Source organism: Lolium rigidum, chromosome 4 (assembly GCF_022539505.1).
Source record: "Lolium rigidum isolate FL_2022 chromosome 4, APGP_CSIRO_Lrig_0.1, whole genome shotgun sequence".
NCBI lineage: Eukaryota > Viridiplantae > Streptophyta > Magnoliopsida > Poales > Poaceae > Lolium > Lolium rigidum.
Genome location: NC_061511.1, coordinates 210,225,019 through 210,241,518, shown reverse-complemented (window position 1 = coordinate 210,241,518; position 16,500 = coordinate 210,225,019). Strand labels below are relative to the sequence as shown.

Sequence of the window (16,500 nt, the reverse complement as noted above, 5' to 3'; positions counted from 1 at the left end):
CTCCGGCTGACGCGGACCACGGCCGCCGCTTCGCCTTTGCCGTTTTCGAGCCGACGGCGGACCGGGCTTCCTCTTGCATCGTGGATGGAGGAGCTCGGAGGAAACCCCCGTTGGGTTGGCGGCGAGCGACTACGGATCACTCATGGTGGTCTTCGCTTCCCCGGCTGACCGTGAGCGCACCATCGGCTGGTTCCCGCTCCAGTTCGAGGGGCACACCATCACCTTGGAGCGGCCAGAGGACGGTGCCAACCGTGCGGCATGGCAGCGCCCCCGGCGCAGCTGTCTGCCACCGGCTTTCCGATGGAGCACTGGGACGCCCACGGCATCCGTGCGGCCTTCAGCATCATCAAATCATTGTCAACACAACCCTAGTTTTCATAGCAGTCGAGTACAATGGTAAGAAATAGAAAGCAGGTAAAGGAGAGGAACTTCAAAGACAGGAAGCGTACCCGCCATATCCATACTGGCGTCAGTTATCAACTCGAGCATGTAATTTTCTCGGGAAGCAGATTGTGCAGCTTCGGCAACTACGGCCTCCTTTAAAGCTAAGGCTTCCTGGGCCCGTTGAAGCGCAAGTTTTTCTTTCTCGGATGACTTCCGAGATTGCTCCATTACTATAAGTGTTTGCTTCTTCATCGCCTGGAGTTGCTGTCGTAGTTCGTTCAAATCTTGTACTGGACCAGCGCTCTAAGAATCTTCGTTCAGATTATTAGCGGAAGTTTTCCTCGAGAAGGAAGAAACGGGCAAGGCATCCGAGGAACGAGGAGCCGCGGTATAGTTGTCTAAAACCAACTGGAAAGAAAATCTCGACATCAATAACTCGGCAAAATAGCATTCCATTAATTCAGTTGGATACTTACATGATCATTACAAAAGAGAGGGTTCCTAGTGAACCAATGATAGGCTGTCGCAAAAGGCTACTACGGCGACAGTAGCAAAAGAAGAAGAAACAAGAAAAGCAGGGACAAGATGGTCTACTTGACCTCCGGCTTCGCAAAACTGGGGGAAGGAGCTGGTTGATATCCAAGGAAGGAGAGAATTTTCTTCGACTGCAGATTGGCAGCCCTAATCAGGGTTTGCCACCTCTTCGTTTCCATCTTTTTCACCTCACCAACCTTCGCCCAGTCGACGCTTTGCTGGCTTTCGACAACCAAAGCTATGGTGCCTTCAACGCCAATCTTCATATTTTCTTGCCGAAGGGCTAGCCCAAGATCCTCTTTGGGAATGAAGTGCTTTGTAAGAGCAGCGAAGGTGTTGGGATGTTCCGTCTTCGGGAAGAAGTAGGAAAAAAGGCGCGAAAATGCCGCCTTAGCATCAGAGATAATGCGGCGCACTTCATCCCCATAAATCTCAAGGAGAGAAAGAGCATCGAGGAGACGGTCATCTTCGGGTTTTTCAAGCTCAAACTCATGGCTCATCTTCCCTGCTGAAACAAATTTTGGGTTATCAACAAGTATACGTACAAGCTAATGTTGGAGGCAACTCGATCAAAGTGATTGATGAACTTACTGACAAAGCGTTGATTTTGCGACTCCAAGCGGGCGCTGATATCACCCTCACGAGCGAGTTGTTGGGCTGTGTGCTCACTCAAGGCAGTTTTAGCTTTCTTTTTCGAAGATTCTCGACTGAGGCAGCGTCTAGTTCAGCCTTTTCGCGAGCTTTTTCGCTTTTTTCAGCTCGAGAGCAAGATTATCGGCACGCTTATTAGCTATGGCGAGAGCCTCTAGCAAAAGAAAGAATGACAATGTTACAACAAAATAGCAAAAGAAAATTTGTTCGACAGGAAGGAATACCTTTCAAATTATCAGCATAGTCACGGTATCCAATAAATTGAGTACCCAAGCGAATAAATTCTTTCATCAAAGGCTGAAAAAAGAAAGAGGATGGACAGGACAAAAAGAGCGGTAAGGATTCTTACATCGTCCATAGAAGGAGTCCCCAAACTCCCAGTCAGGAGGCTTGTTTCTTTGCCAAATTCAACCCTCGCTCTCTTCGGTGAAGGGGCACGGGGGCTGCCGACAGGAGTCAGGTCCCCAATGTCTCGCTGTGGAGGCGAGGTTTCTTCTGTAGCAAGGTGAGTCTCGGAGAGAACCAAAGTATGAGACGTGCTTGTGGGAGCAGTCCCATTAACAGTGGGTTTTTCTTCTTCGTCGCCGCTGTACATCAAACATAGTATGAGAATACTACAAGAGCAATATATCGAATAAAAAGACGACAGAGACTTACGAGCTAACGAGGGCATCATTGTAAGGGTCGAAGGTTTTCCCCTCTTCAGGGGAAGTTTCTTCGGCAGGCGATTCGCCGGCTTTGGAGGTGCCGGAGTCTGCAACCTCACCCCTTTTCCTTTTGTTCTTCGGGGAAGCAGCAGAAGGGAGAGAGTGTACAGACTCGGAAGCCTCGGATTCAGCATCTCTTTCAGAGGAAGCTGCGGATCTGTGCGAACCCGCAATTTCGCTCTCAGGGCGAGAAGTACCCTGGGTGTCGTCAGTAACGACGGTTCGTTCCTCGACTTCCCCACCTTCAGGAAGAGGAGGTAGAGAGGATATAACTTGATGCTTCTGCACGAGAAAAAGACATATCGACGACAAGTTACACCAATGAATTCTGCAAAATAGTAGTCAAAAAAGTTAAATTCGGCGAGGACAAAGATAATTTACCTTGGGGAGGGCGTTGGTGCCGCTATATGGCTCCACGCGACAAGAGGTTGGAATGACGTCTTTCTTGCTCAGCGACAAGATTTTCCGGACAAGCTTTTCCAAGTCCTTCACTGAAAGATCCTTGGATAGGCGGTCGACGTCTTTGTCGTCAGCATACAACCAGAGAGGGTTTTTGCGAGCCTGAAGAGGCTGCCCCCTAATCCTAAGGAAATAGGCGGTGATTTGGATACCCGACAATTCTTTGCCTCGGGTATTCTGCTGTTCATGAATACGCTTCATCAGCGCCTCTGTCGTCGTTTTTTCTTCTTCGGTGGCCTCTGCATCCCAGGATCGGCGGCGAAGGATTTTTGTGCTACCGTCAAAGGGGGCGATGTTGTATTCCAGCGAGTCGGAACACTCCTCGCGGACGTATAGCCATCTTTTTCGCCACCCTTGAACGGAGTCGGGGAATTTGACATCGAAGTACTCGACGTCAGGGCGGACACAGATAACAACACCACCTATGTTATAGGCAATGTTGTGGGAGCCATTGCGGCGAAGGCAGAAAATGCGCTTCCACAGAGCCCAATTAGGTTGGATCCCAAGGAAGCACTCGCAAAGAGTGATAAAGATAGAAACGTGGAGGATGGAGTTGGGAGTTAGTTGATGCAGCTGCAACCCATACACGAAAAGCAATCCACGAAGAAAATCACGGATAGGAGCAGAGAGGCCGCGAATGAGGTGGTCAACGAAGCTAACCCGATATTCGATAGGGGCGACGGATAGCTCTCCTCGCTGGGGAAGATCAGCGCATCCTTCTTCTTCATCAGGCCGAGCTTCTTCATCAGATTAGTGTCCTGATTTGAGATCTTAGATCTCTCCCACTCGGAAGTTCCCAGATCTTGGGCTGCCATGCTTGCTTCAGAGGTGCTGTGCCTTGTGAGTCTTGAACGCAGTGGCATCAACAATACCGCTGGAGAAAGTAGGAACGTGGGTGAGCGCAGGAATTTTTGTGGTTGCAATGGAGGTTTTGACAGAGGGGATATGAGCGCGGCGAAGGAGATTGCGGGAAGAAGAAGATAGCAAGTTAAGCGAAACGCCGCACCGTTGGATGGTGTGAGAATGGACTTGATGCTTTACACGTGGCTCAAAGGGGTAAAAACATATTTTCACTGTGAAGGAACTGGACAGGCGCTACAGCGCGCGTGCCAGAAAAAGCGGAGGACGTGTGTCCCCCACTTGCGTAACGTGTCAAAGTGCCGCAGATTTTGGGTCCACAGGTCAGTGATGGGATAGAGCTCGTGTCTTCCCGATACAGTGGTCGTGGCTATCGTCAGCACTGATGTCACTTTAAAGAAAGAAATTTTTTTGACTACGGTTTTATGAAAATTGGCGACAGCGAAGGAATAATGATAAGTTCGAGAGCTTTTGATCAAATACAAGTTTTTGCTCAAATGCTCGGGGGCTACTTTTTAAAGAGTTTCATCAAGAGTATCGACATGGAAACTTTGAGCATCGCAATAAAGAAAACATGAGAGCCTATGATCAAATACAAGCATTTATTCATATGCTCGGAGGCTACTCTTATCAGAAGTATTGTTTATACTTCTGATAAGAGGTAAACCCGGATGGTAAAATATAGAGTTCATCAGTAAAGCAAGTTGAGCCTACAACCAAGTACAAGCACTTGGCTGTAGCCTCGGGGGCTACTCCCATCGGGAGCGCTGGTCGCGCACCCGATAAAGATGAAAGAACTCGAAAAGGTGGCAATATAGCGACAAAGATGTTAAAACGGTGAGCCCACAACCAAGTACAAGCACTTGGCTGTAGCCTCGGGGGCTACTCCCATCGGGAACGCTGTTCGCGTGCCCGATGAATTTAGAAAAATGCATGGTGAGCATACTTTGAGTTATACAAATAACTCTTCATATACTCCCATCGGGATGCAAGATAAAAAATACACAAGTCATCTGATGACACGAATAAATGTGCTATTCCAGCAGCCGAAAAAGGCACTCGACAAAATATTCTCAGAGCGCCTCAGTCGCGAATTAATCTCTGAATGCCGCAAAACTCTGCGAAGGTAAGTCCCCAGGATCCGTCCTGTGCGGCGTGGCACCGCCTCTGACGGCGCTTTGCTACTTTTTCCGTATCAACAGATACGAAGAAAAATCCTAACGGACGCGTTAGGTACCCGATAAAACATAACTGGAATTCGGCATCTGGTAAGACCTTAAGCGGCACATGTCGAATTACGCCAGTATCCCGAGATCATGTCCAGGGACGTGATCTTGAAGTAGGTTTTTGCGGATTGCCACAAGAGCAGTTAACTGGTACCTGATCCATCAGATAAACCAGCCCCAATTACCGTTATCCCTGTACAACATACAATTGCTTATAAAGATTATTTATTAACTCGAAGAAGTCGTTTGGTGATTGTAAAGATGGAGATTTTCCCTGATTCTTCGATTCAAGCAAAATCTCGGGGGCTACTGACATAGGCATCCCCAATGGGCATGCCGAAGATGGTACCCGGGGTTTACTGGAGGCCCACGACCCGAAGTTTATGAAGCCCGGAAGCCCAGTCAGGAGATAGTTTGGAAAGATAGAGTTGTATTAGGAATATCGACTTGTAACTATTACGGGACAGACTTAGATAGTCTCCCGGACTTTGTAACTTGTACATCGCGAAACCCTCGGCTCCACCTCCTATATAAGGGGGAGTCGAGGGACAAAGAAAGCATCAAATCATTGTCAACACAACCCTAGTTTTCATAGCAGTCGAGTACTTTTCTGGCTGAAACCCTCGAGATCTACTTGCCCTCTACTTCTAACAAAACCCTAGTCTACAACTTGTAGGCATTGACAAGTTAATCCCTTGTCACATGTGCTGCATTGATCCGCTTTGCCTCGACGGGATGGACTTCTCCGCCGTTCGGCTTGTGGTGAAGCTCGTCGACGACGCGGATGTGCCGCAGGTGCTGCTCGTCCACGACGCCTTCGCCGAGAGCTCCACGGAAGTCCGCGTGCGGCTCGTCCGCTCTTGGACCAGTGAAGAGGACGGGCAGCTCTGCGGCCACTACGACATCGACGGTGGCTGGGCGCGCCAGCCACGCCTCAACGACATTGACGAGGACTCCATCGTTGGGGCCGCTCCATCCCCTCCACGTGCTGCGCCACCACCACCCTCCTCAGTGCTCAGCCTTTGGGGCAGGATCGTCGCCCGCCGGCAGGGTAACCTGGAGCGTGCCTCGGCGTTGGACAGCGTCGACGACCTCCCTGCTGTCTGCGGCTTTCCCTTGCCTGCCCCGCCAGCAAGCCCTCCGACGGAGCTCTGGGATCAAATCCTAGCCCGTCGCCTTGCGACGCAATTCCCTGAGACCGGCATGACTGCTGATCAGGTCCATCCCTCGCCCTCCCCTCCAGTTTCCTTTTCTTCCCATAACTCTTGTCCAACCAAAGCCCTCTTGATGTTGCAGTGGCATGATACGCTCCAAGTGCCCCCGACACCCCTGGTGCCCTCCAGCGACGCTGACGATGCCCATGACGAGGCTGTTCTCCCTCCGGTGCCGCTCGCCGCTCCGGCCATGGAGGTTGCGCAGGCGGTGGAGCTCCTCTCGGGCACCAGTGAGATAGAACACGAGGACGGCGCCCGCAAGCAACGCGTCCGCCGCAAACGTGCGGTGGACTCGGCCTTTAAGGCACGACCCAGCTCATGTCTCGCGGCCAAGGAGGATCCCCAGTACCTCACCATGCTCTCCAAGGCGAAGGCGGCGAAAGCCTCGCGCTTCAACCTCGAGGGTGGTTCGCCTAACTTCCAGGACGCTGCTGTTGCAGCTGGTTTCGGTGGCGCCTCCGACCCTGGCCCCATCCCTCTCCCTCACCTCAAAGCTCTGGCGGCTCCGTACGATGTCGACCCCGACGCCGTCGTGGATGCTGCTTCGGTGCCTTCTACCTCAGCATGATCGTGCGCCCCCATGGCGCCACCGCGCGGGCACTGGAGAGGCCCTGCCCTGTCCAGGACGTTGCTCGCCCCATGCTGTTGCTCCCTTGCTTTGCTGGAGCCTTGTCCTGCTGTTGTACTAGGGTCTCTGTGTGTAGACGCCTAGGAGTGCTTCCCTTTTTTCCCTTTTCCCGTGTGACCTCTGTTCTTCTGGCCTTAAGCCGTTATGACCAACAACAACCCATCCTTTTTTGTATCACCATGGTGCTCCCCAAGATTTATAAATGAATGGTTGTTTTAATTTTGTGATTGGCTCCTGGAACATCCGCGGCCTCGGTGATTCCGATAAATGTGACATTGTGCGTGCGACCCTTCTGTCCGCTAAACCTAGCATCATTTGCCTGCAAGAATCCAAACTTGGAACCATCTCCTTGGCAAAAAGCCTCCTCCTTCCTCCCTCCCCCTTTGCACGCTTTCAAAAGTGTCGACTCTGCTGGGGCTTCCGGTGGAATTGTTTCTGCCTGGGACCCTAATCTCTTCACCCTTGATACGTCCCAAACGTATCTATAATTTTTGATGCTCCATGCTTGTTTTGTTACAATTCTTATATGTTTTATGTGCACTTTTCCACACTTTTTAGCATTTTCTGGGACTAACCTATTAACACAGTGCCGCAGTGTCAGTTCCTGTTTTCTGTTGTTTTTGTGTTTCAAAAAAGTTGTACATGAAAGTTTCTCGGAATTGGATGAAACAAAAGCCCAGAGTCTTATTTTTCTGGGACGAAGACGGAGCCAGAAGGATACGCGCAGGAGAGCTGCCACGTGACAGTACATAGGGCAGGCGCGGCCCCACCCTTGGCCGCGCTGGCCCATGTACTGTCGCCTCGTTTGCTCCGCCCTTCCGCCTATTTATTCCTCGTATCGGAAAACCCCAGGGACGAGAGCCTCCATCCACAAAAAGTTCCGTAGCCGCCGTCATCGCCAAAACCAAGTTTCGGGGGACAAAAGTCTCTGTTCCGGCACCCTGCCGGGACGGGGAAGTGCCCCCGGAGCCATCGCCATCGACTCCACCGCCTCCACTTCGACTCCATGATGGTTTGTGAGTAGTTCCCGCAGGGACTATGGGTTCTTGGCTGTAGCTAGATGGTACTCTCTCCCATGTGCTTCAATACAATGATCTCATGAGCTGCCTTACATGATTGAGATCCATATGATATAATTGGTGTTGTGTTTGTTGGGATCCGATGGATTAATCATTATGTTCAGTATATCTTATAAGTTTGTGAAGTATTTGTTGTTGCAATAATGTTATGTTTAATGCTTGTCACTAGTGCATGAGTGGCATGATCTTAGATCTAGGCTCTATAATTGTTGCTTAGATTGTATCTACAAATTGTATGCACATGTCTTTGTCCGGAACCCGAGGCCCCAAAGTGACCTCGAATTGGGATAAACGGAGGGGATGGCTTTGATATGAGGATCACATATTTTCACCAAGTGTTAATGCTTTGCTCCGGTGCTCTATTAAAAGGAGTACCTTAATTACCAGTAGTTTCTCTTGAGGCCCCGCTGCAAACGGGTTGGTAGGACAAAAGATGTTATGCAAGTTTCTCAATGAGAGCACGTGACTATATATGGAAAACATGCCTACGATATTAATAGATTGGATATTTTGTCTTAATGCTAAATTCAATTTTGTCAATTGCCCACTGTAATTTGTTCACCCAACACTTGTTATCTGGAGAATTACCACTAGTGTAGATCGTCGGGAACCCCGGTCCTTTATTTCATCATCATTGCTTTTCAATCAACTGCGCGCTAGGATATTTTTCCACTGCCATCTCCTCTGTGTTACTGCTACTGCGGTGTTACTATTGCTCTCATATTACTACCGCATCACATTTCCCTGTCAACACGCCATCAAAGTAGTACCAACTATTTTCCGGCGCCACATCATATTATCACTGCTTTCACATCACCCTGTTGCTAGTGCTTTTCCAGGTGCAGCTGAATTGACAACTCCGCTGTCAAGGCTTATAAGTATTCTTTGGCTCCCCTTGTGTCGAATCAACAGATTTGGGTTTTACTTCCCTCGAAGACTGTTGCGATCCCCTATACTTGTGGGTCATCAACCCTCCTGGGATCGGTAGCTTCTCGTCATGCCTTATCCGTTGACCTTTCCTTCACAAATAATGGCCTACCCTTTCGGTTCACCAATGTCTATGCGCCTTGCGACCGTGAAAGGAAAATCCTCTTCCTCCGTAACTTAGGGGCTCACGATCCCGGAGATGGCCTCCCCTGGCTCGTTGCGGGTGACTTTAACCTAACCCGCGACCCGTCGGATAGGAACAACGCCAACTTCTCCTCTACTGACGCCGACCTCTTCAATGATTCCATCAACGACCTTGCCCTCATTGAGCTCCCCCTCCGGAAGACAGACGTGAGGCCAGTGATTTGGGGGAATCCTCCAAGTCTCCATCCTTTCTGGAGAAGATCGTCGACCACTGCCTCCCCCTCTACAGCGCCATCACAACGGTGGAGGTGGTGGATGGCCGTGCCACGTCCTTTTGGTTGGACAAATGGACGTCGGGGCCCCCTCTTGCCGCACGCTTCCCCGCCCTTTACTCCCACTGTACTCCACGCTACGGTGGCTACGGTGGTTGAGAACGGGATCTACCTCCAGCCTCGCCTCTCTACGGCTGCGGCTCTCGAGCTCCTTGAGGTGCACCGGCTGGTGGCTGGCATCTCCCTTGGGCCTGGCACAGACAGACGCTTCATCGACTCTCCGCGGAAGGGCAACTTCTGCTCTCGGGAAGCATACATCATGATGTCGCCTCCGCACCCCCCTGACGCTTCCGCTTGTGTGGAATGGTCTCTCCGGCTCCCCTCCAAGCTGAAGATCTTCGCATACCTAGCCAACATCGACCGGCTGAGTACGAGGTCGAACCTATTCTACAAAGTTGCGCTCCCTCAGCGATCTGTGCCGCTTGCGACGCTGTGGAGACTGGTCGTCACCTCTTCTTCGAGTGCGCCACGGCCATCTATGTTTGGTCTCGGCTCTGCATCCCTATTCCTGCAGGGCGGTTCTCCATTTGGGAGCTGCCTGCCCCTCTCAGTGTTGCCACCGCTACTTCGTACTTTGGCGTTGCGGCGATCATGTGGTCCATCTGGAAGACCCGCAACGATCTAGTGTTCAATGGCAACACCGCCACCCCGAGTTTCACCATTCGACGCGCATGTGACGGCATTGCGCTTTGGAGATGGCGTATCCCGCACCTCGGCCGGGCTGACGTCGACGAGCTCCGTTCCTACATGATTATGCGATGTGACTGACTTGTAATCTCTCCTCCCCCCCCCCCCATCCCCCGTTGTACCTCCCCCCTTGTACATATAGACCGGCTGCTTGGCCTCTTCGAGTAATGGAACCATAAACGGTGGGGTTTTACCCCCCCCCCCCCGTCTCCCTCGGAAAAAAAATGTATCTACACACTAAAAACGTGTCTAGATAAAACCGTATGTAGATAAAGTTGAGTCACTTATTTATGGATGGAGGGAGGATGCCAAATGACTTGAACCACTTCAATCTTATGAGCATGTTCACCCTTTTTGAAGATAGAGAAGGTTTCGACCTTAAGAAACATGGAGATATCCAAAATAGTATGCTCATAACCACTGGATGCAAACATCATACTAGTAACTAGTGCTAACATTCATCAAAATTCCGAGACTTCTAATATTGGAAAGCTAGTTCAATCGTTCGTTGGCTGGCTCTGCGTCGGAGAGGATATCGGCTTCACTCTTCACTTCACCTTTCTTGTCGGAGGATCCTAGGAAAGTGTAACAGAAAAATCCAAGACAGTAGTATGCACTTTGGAAATCGTAGAATCTTCTTGATAGTCGATATCTCCGCCTGCAGGTGACATAAGAAAATTTCTTAAACAAGGGAAACAAATAGAGCAAATAGAGTTTCATATATGTCTGACATTGTACCAGTTGGGGTCGTCAGGTTTAGGCTTCACTTGTGCAGCAAGATGAGTGGTTAGCCGTAAGTTCTGCAAGTTTTCCCAGGTAGTTTTGAACGCTCCTGTACTCCTCATCTCCAAGCACAAATCGAAGAGCTCTTCTTTCATGTCCTCGTATTCCATTCTCAGCTCATCCTGAGGCCCTGCAGTACTTTTTGGCTGGCCACACAACACGAATTTATATGCAGTTTTTTTTGACAGAAAACAATAGCCTCACTACTGCCTAATTATACTGCCTCCATTTGAAAGTTTAAGGCTTGTATTATTCATAGAAAGTCAAACTATGTGAAGTTTGACCAAGATTTTACCAAAAATCATTAACATGTAAACTATGAAATCAATATTGTTAGATAGATAATAAAATAAATTTTCAGATGGTATCTACAAAATATCATATTTATTGATAGATTCTTCTAATAGTTTGATCAAACTTTACTTAGTTTGACTTTTTTTTAAAGCCTTAAGCTTTGGAACAGAGGTAGTATATATTTTGGATCAACTGTTGCAAATGTACATGAGGGTTGAACAAAAAATAAAAAGCTAAAGCTAGAGAACTAGATCTAAAGATAGGCTAGAATTTTCAAATAAACTACACTCGGAGTATTTCATTCACCGATTGAAGCAAGGTGGATAAACAAATACTTTATTAACTAGAAAGTCATATTAAAATAACAAGCAAGATATTTTTGCACCTGACATCTGCGTAACAAGATACACACAGCTCAAATACATGAACAAAATATGCCCTACCAAAGTAAGGAGTTGGTATTTTTGTTCGTTCCTTCTGACTGATCAGTGGAAGCCTATGGTTACTTGAAAAAGATATGGATTGAACCAATTAGCAAAGTACAACATATCACCATATCGTAGTATATACGACAAGTGTTATAAAAGTTCACTGCGCATCTGCTGGAGAAACGAACAAGAATACCTACTCCTTACTTGAAACATATCTACATCCCCGCACAAAAAAAAAGGAATCATGGCTACGTATGGTCTTTTTATTTGGAGCAACCGGCAGGCTGCCTCTTCATTAATCAAAGGGGGAAAATGTCACAAACTGTACAAGGAGTTGTATGTTTAGATTACGGTGGTAACATGGCAAAACCCACCAAAAGATCAAACGAAAAGGAAACTAATCTGACTCGACCGGAATGGCCGGCCCAAAACTAGCAAAAGCACGCTCTCGCTGAGAAAAGCAATGGCTGTAAGTGGCTCCCGATGAACATCCGAGGAGGAGAACGAGTGAATGGCAACGCGATAAACGCAAAATCATCTAAAGAAAACTACTATGAGTATGAGGATCAATAGTCGGAGAGAAGGGCGATGCACAATAGAGCGTACCTGTCCATTGGAGGTTGTGGACATGGGCCGGCGGACAGGAGAAACCCTTGGCGCTCGCTGGAGCACGCCAACGCCGAGCCTCCTCGCCGCGTGCCTGAGAGCCGCCATTGATCGTTCTCGCCGACTCCGATTGGTACTGGTTGGGTATTGCCTAGTTTCCCTAGCGTTGTACGTACGCCTGTGTCATCGGTTAGGACGACCCCAGTATATTTCTACTAGTATTAGGTTATGGACAGAGTCCGTGTTTAGAACTTCCGTTTTTTTTCCCTTTTTTGAGCGGCCTTAAGCTGCGCTTGCCTTCCCAAGGAGGATGAAAGAAGATTGTGCGTCTGCACTCTACTCCCTCCGTCCCAAAATATATTTTGTATAAGTTTTAGTCGAAGTCAAATTTGAAAGTTTGTTTGATTATATAGCAAAAACTACGATTCTAATAATACTGATTTCATATTACAAAAGTTGGTCAAACTTTATAAAGTTAGACTTTCACGTAAAATTATGCATAACATAAATTGGAATGGAGGGAGTACTCACTTACGCAACCACGGCTACGTGCGTCCGCCAGGTTTTCTTCCAACCGGGCTATGCTCCCTTTTCATTAATTTCTTAACGGAAACAAAAAGGTACTTTTTACAACAACAATTAAAGGGATAGAAGAAAAGAAGGGATATCGAGCTAGAACAGCAGTAGGAAACCTGATGAGAGTGTTCGATCTCGAACATCCCTGCAACGCAAAAACCTACTACCACTAGGACTCGGGAAAACTAAAGCCAAGTACCACGAGTGTATAACGAAACTAAGATCGAGAACCATCGGAATTTTCCTCCAAGTCTCTTCTCCACAAACTTTCTTGAAACATGAATATCACCATCTCAATCTTCGAGCATCGTCGGGAAACGATCATGACTTACAAAGCCTCTCTTCGACACATCAACCATCATCTTCATCAACTTTCGCACTCCATTCTCGAGATTGTTCTTGTCAACACCATTCAACAACCCTGGTCCTGCAAAGAACAATTGGTAAACCCGCACCAATTTCGCATCCTTGCTGAATGTCGACGCGTTTCCCCGCAATTGTTGTTGATGCGATGTGTCACCTAGGCAGTGCTAGATGAACTAGTGCTTTCGCAGATGACACAATGATAGCGTTGAAGCCAATCGCATGCGTCGACATTCATCAGGGGGATTGGTGCGGGTTGACATGGCGAGCTCATGAGGGCAGTGATGCAGCCGAGGGCTTGACCCATCTGATGGAGCTAGTACAGGGACGCCATGAGCCAAACCCAAGCGCCGTCGTCAGCCCCCGCTCGTGGGCTGCCACTGTGGCGGGAGTCCACATCTCTGAATTGTTCGATTTCCCTTTATTAGTGAAAATAATCTACATTTGTTGCAAAAAGTGTATTTGGCTCCATCTCTTTATTTTTAAAAATCCAAAAAGCATATTTGCAAATTTTGAGAAAACCTATTGCAAATTCGTTGTATTATGGCAACAAAAAAAATGAGAAAATCTAATAAAATTTGAAGATTTGAAAAATATGCATACTAGTGCCAAACTTGAAGTTGATAAAATTCAGTTTTTTGTAGTTCATAATATAAAGAATTTGAAGTTGATATTTTTCACGTTGATGGGATCTAGCATTGGCTACATTTGGTTTTTTAAGAAAAACTAAAAACTTATATTTTCAGACTTTTTAGAGTTTATATAGGGCATGGAGCCAAAAATCTCTGGTTGTCTTTTCGGCTTCTTGGAGAAGCTTCTCCCAACCAGATTCTCTAGAATAACTTGCTCCAGATTATAATTTAGTTAGGCCAAATTTGAATTATAAGCCAGAATATTTTTTTTTTTTTTTTGGATCCATGCTTGTTGGTAGTGGAAAGAAACTTCTCCACAAGCTGAAAAGAAGTGGGCCTAAATAACCTTGTGTACTTCACAATTCCTCGGCCCCATCGTCCACCTCCACCCAAGAAGCGATGGCGCGACGATCCCTCCTCCTCGCCGCCGCCGTGCTCCTTTCCCTCGTCGCCGCCGCGCTGGGGGACGCGCCGTTCGTGGTGGCGCACAAGAGCGTCAAGCTGTCCCGCCCCGGGCCCGGCGTCGAGCGCCTCGCCGTCACCCTCGACCTCTACAACCAGGGATCCGCGTGAGTCCCCTCCCTCCCTCGATCTCCGGGATCTGGTCCGGCCGGCCAGATCTCGCGGTTTAGCTCACGGATTTCGCGCTTCGGCTACGTTTCGCACATCATCTACCACTTGGTTGCAAGTTCGTCTTGTCTGAAATCTTGATCGATGTTGTGACTGGGATGTGTTCAAAGCCAGAACTGCACTTGTGTTTAGGCGTGTAGATCACAGAGTGCACGTTGCTGGGAATCCTGGCTCGTCTTTTACCAGATCCAGTGAAAAATTTGGGGTGGAGCATGCGTGCCCTGTTCGTCTGAAAGAATTGGCGATTGTGGTTAGATACTAGGTGAATTCTAACAAACATTGTTATATCCACACACAAGTCCTCATATCATGTGGAAAATTGGTAGATTCATCTGTCAAACTATACTTGGTAGTTAGAAACTTGGAATTGTACCTGAAATGAGGGAGGCTGGGGCTTCCCCTTCTCAAAAAATATCCGAAATGAGGGAATTGCACGCCGAGTGGATAGATCAACTAGATAGTTAGACCTAGTATGATACTTGGATATCTGTTTCTTTAATCAATCTTTAAAAGATAGTTAAAGTCTATATCAGTGCTATGCATCTCCATTTTATGGTCTTCATTAGTTTCTTGCATACCAACATTGGTATCTGAGACGTATGCCACATCATATGTTTCCCGCACTTAATACTAGATAATTATGAAGCCATAATTGTGTTGAGGTTGCATTTGTATGGGCTGCTCATTATCATATACAAATTTACGTCTGCACCTTACCTTTTATGTGATACCAAAAAGCAAACGCCTTCATTTTATTTTCCATCAGCATCAGCACAAACTTAATGTGAATTATGATTTCCCAGGACTGCCTACGACGTTAGCCTGAACGATGACTCTTGGCCACAGGAAGCATTTGATCTCGTCTCTGGAAGCACATCGAAGATAGTGGAAAAGCTTGAGCCGTCAGTACACACCCTAGTATTGTCTTTCCATTGCCATTCTAGGGTTTACCCATGACGATGTACCTTTTGTACTTTCAGCGGTTCTACTGCATCCCACCACTTTGTCTTGGAGACCAAGGTGCAGGGCAGGTTTCAGGGTTCTCCTGCGGTTATCAAGTACCGTGTTCCCACAAAGGCTGCACTTCAGGTTTGCTTCTTCTACATGGTTTTTCTTACATTGTAGGGTCCACACTTGGTGATTATTTATATGATTAGTTACATGTAGAGACAGCTTGTTTGTACTAGAGAACTTAAGTGGCATATTGCGAGAATAGGTTACTGTATATACTAGTTATCTCATTCGCAGTTCATTGTCGGTAGTTAGTGGCTGAACTTTTTACTTAGTAATACTTACTATACTAATATTATTACCTACTTTGTTATTCTGTAATGTTCTGTTCCCTGAGCTTAAAGAGCTTATTTTCTCTTACAAGGAGGCCTACTCGACGCCCGTCCTTCCATTTGATATCCTCGCCGAGAGACCTCCACAGCAGAAGTTTGAATTGGTTAGTAGCCATACCACTGCATTCAGTTCAAAGCTAAAACCTTTCATGATTCTAATGTTTGAATTGCTATATCTTTGGTGCTGACACTTCACTTCTCGGTATCCACCTTTGCCACTTGGACCTTTCAGGCTAAGGTAATTTCGTCATACTCTTTTCATGGACCCACTTATTAGTTACATCCAAGTAGGAAGGCAGAAACATCATTTAGCGCACACTAACAAACCATCTTTCTGCAGAGAGCTGTCGGGAAATATGGGCCGCTGGCATCTGTTGTTTCCTTTGTTGGCGCGTTCATCTACCTGGTTGCCAGCCCGTCGAAATCTGGTGCCGCAAAAGGAAGCAAGAAGAGACGCTGAAGCAGTTTATCCGCCACCTCTTTTTTTGTAGTAGCTGGTTCATCCCAAGAAGCAAACTGGTCCTACCTTTTAACATTTAGCTGTTCCCAGTGTGCTCTAATGGCTGAAGTAATCAGGAACATAGCAGCGATGTAGTTTTCTTGAGCATCTCGGATGAGTCCTTACTGGCTAAATTTACATAGAAGAATATATTTGATATAGCTTGAATCATTTACATATCTGTTAAGTCTCGTTATTGGATTTCCTTTCAACAATTAATAGTTACACTTGCACCGGTAAGCTGTCATGTAATGTTTGAGTTGAGCTAAAACCTGATGTTCATGATTCTTTTATTCTAGTGAGATAGGTGATCAACAATCATTCTAGTGAGATAGGTGATCATCAATCAGTTATCCATTTAGTGTATGCATTTACTACTCTATGTTACTTCCCAATATGATTAGTTTAAGAAAATATATCATAAGGCGGATCTATTGACAAAGATTTGTAATATCCCTTGATTAATGGAATAGAGGTAGTAATAAAGATCATGGACCCTGTAGTAAAAGCTAT

At 47.3% G+C, this 16,500-nt stretch overlaps 1 protein-coding gene across 1 annotated transcript; it reads left to right on the top strand.

Moving 5' to 3' along the window:
- The first annotated feature begins 13,914 nt into the window (after positions 1 to 13,914).
- Positions 13,915 to 16,280, top strand: LOC124649284 (translocon-associated protein subunit beta-like). The gene is made up of 6 exons (XM_047188937.1): positions 13,915 to 14,084; positions 14,949 to 15,047; positions 15,126 to 15,234; positions 15,521 to 15,592; positions 15,721 to 15,726; positions 15,829 to 16,280. The coding sequence occupies exons 1-6, from the start codon at positions 13,915 to 13,917 to the stop codon at positions 15,946 to 15,948; spliced, it is 576 nt and encodes a 191-aa protein (XP_047044893.1). The 3' UTR covers positions 15,949 to 16,280.
- The last annotated feature ends 220 nt before the right edge of the window (positions 16,281 to 16,500 follow it).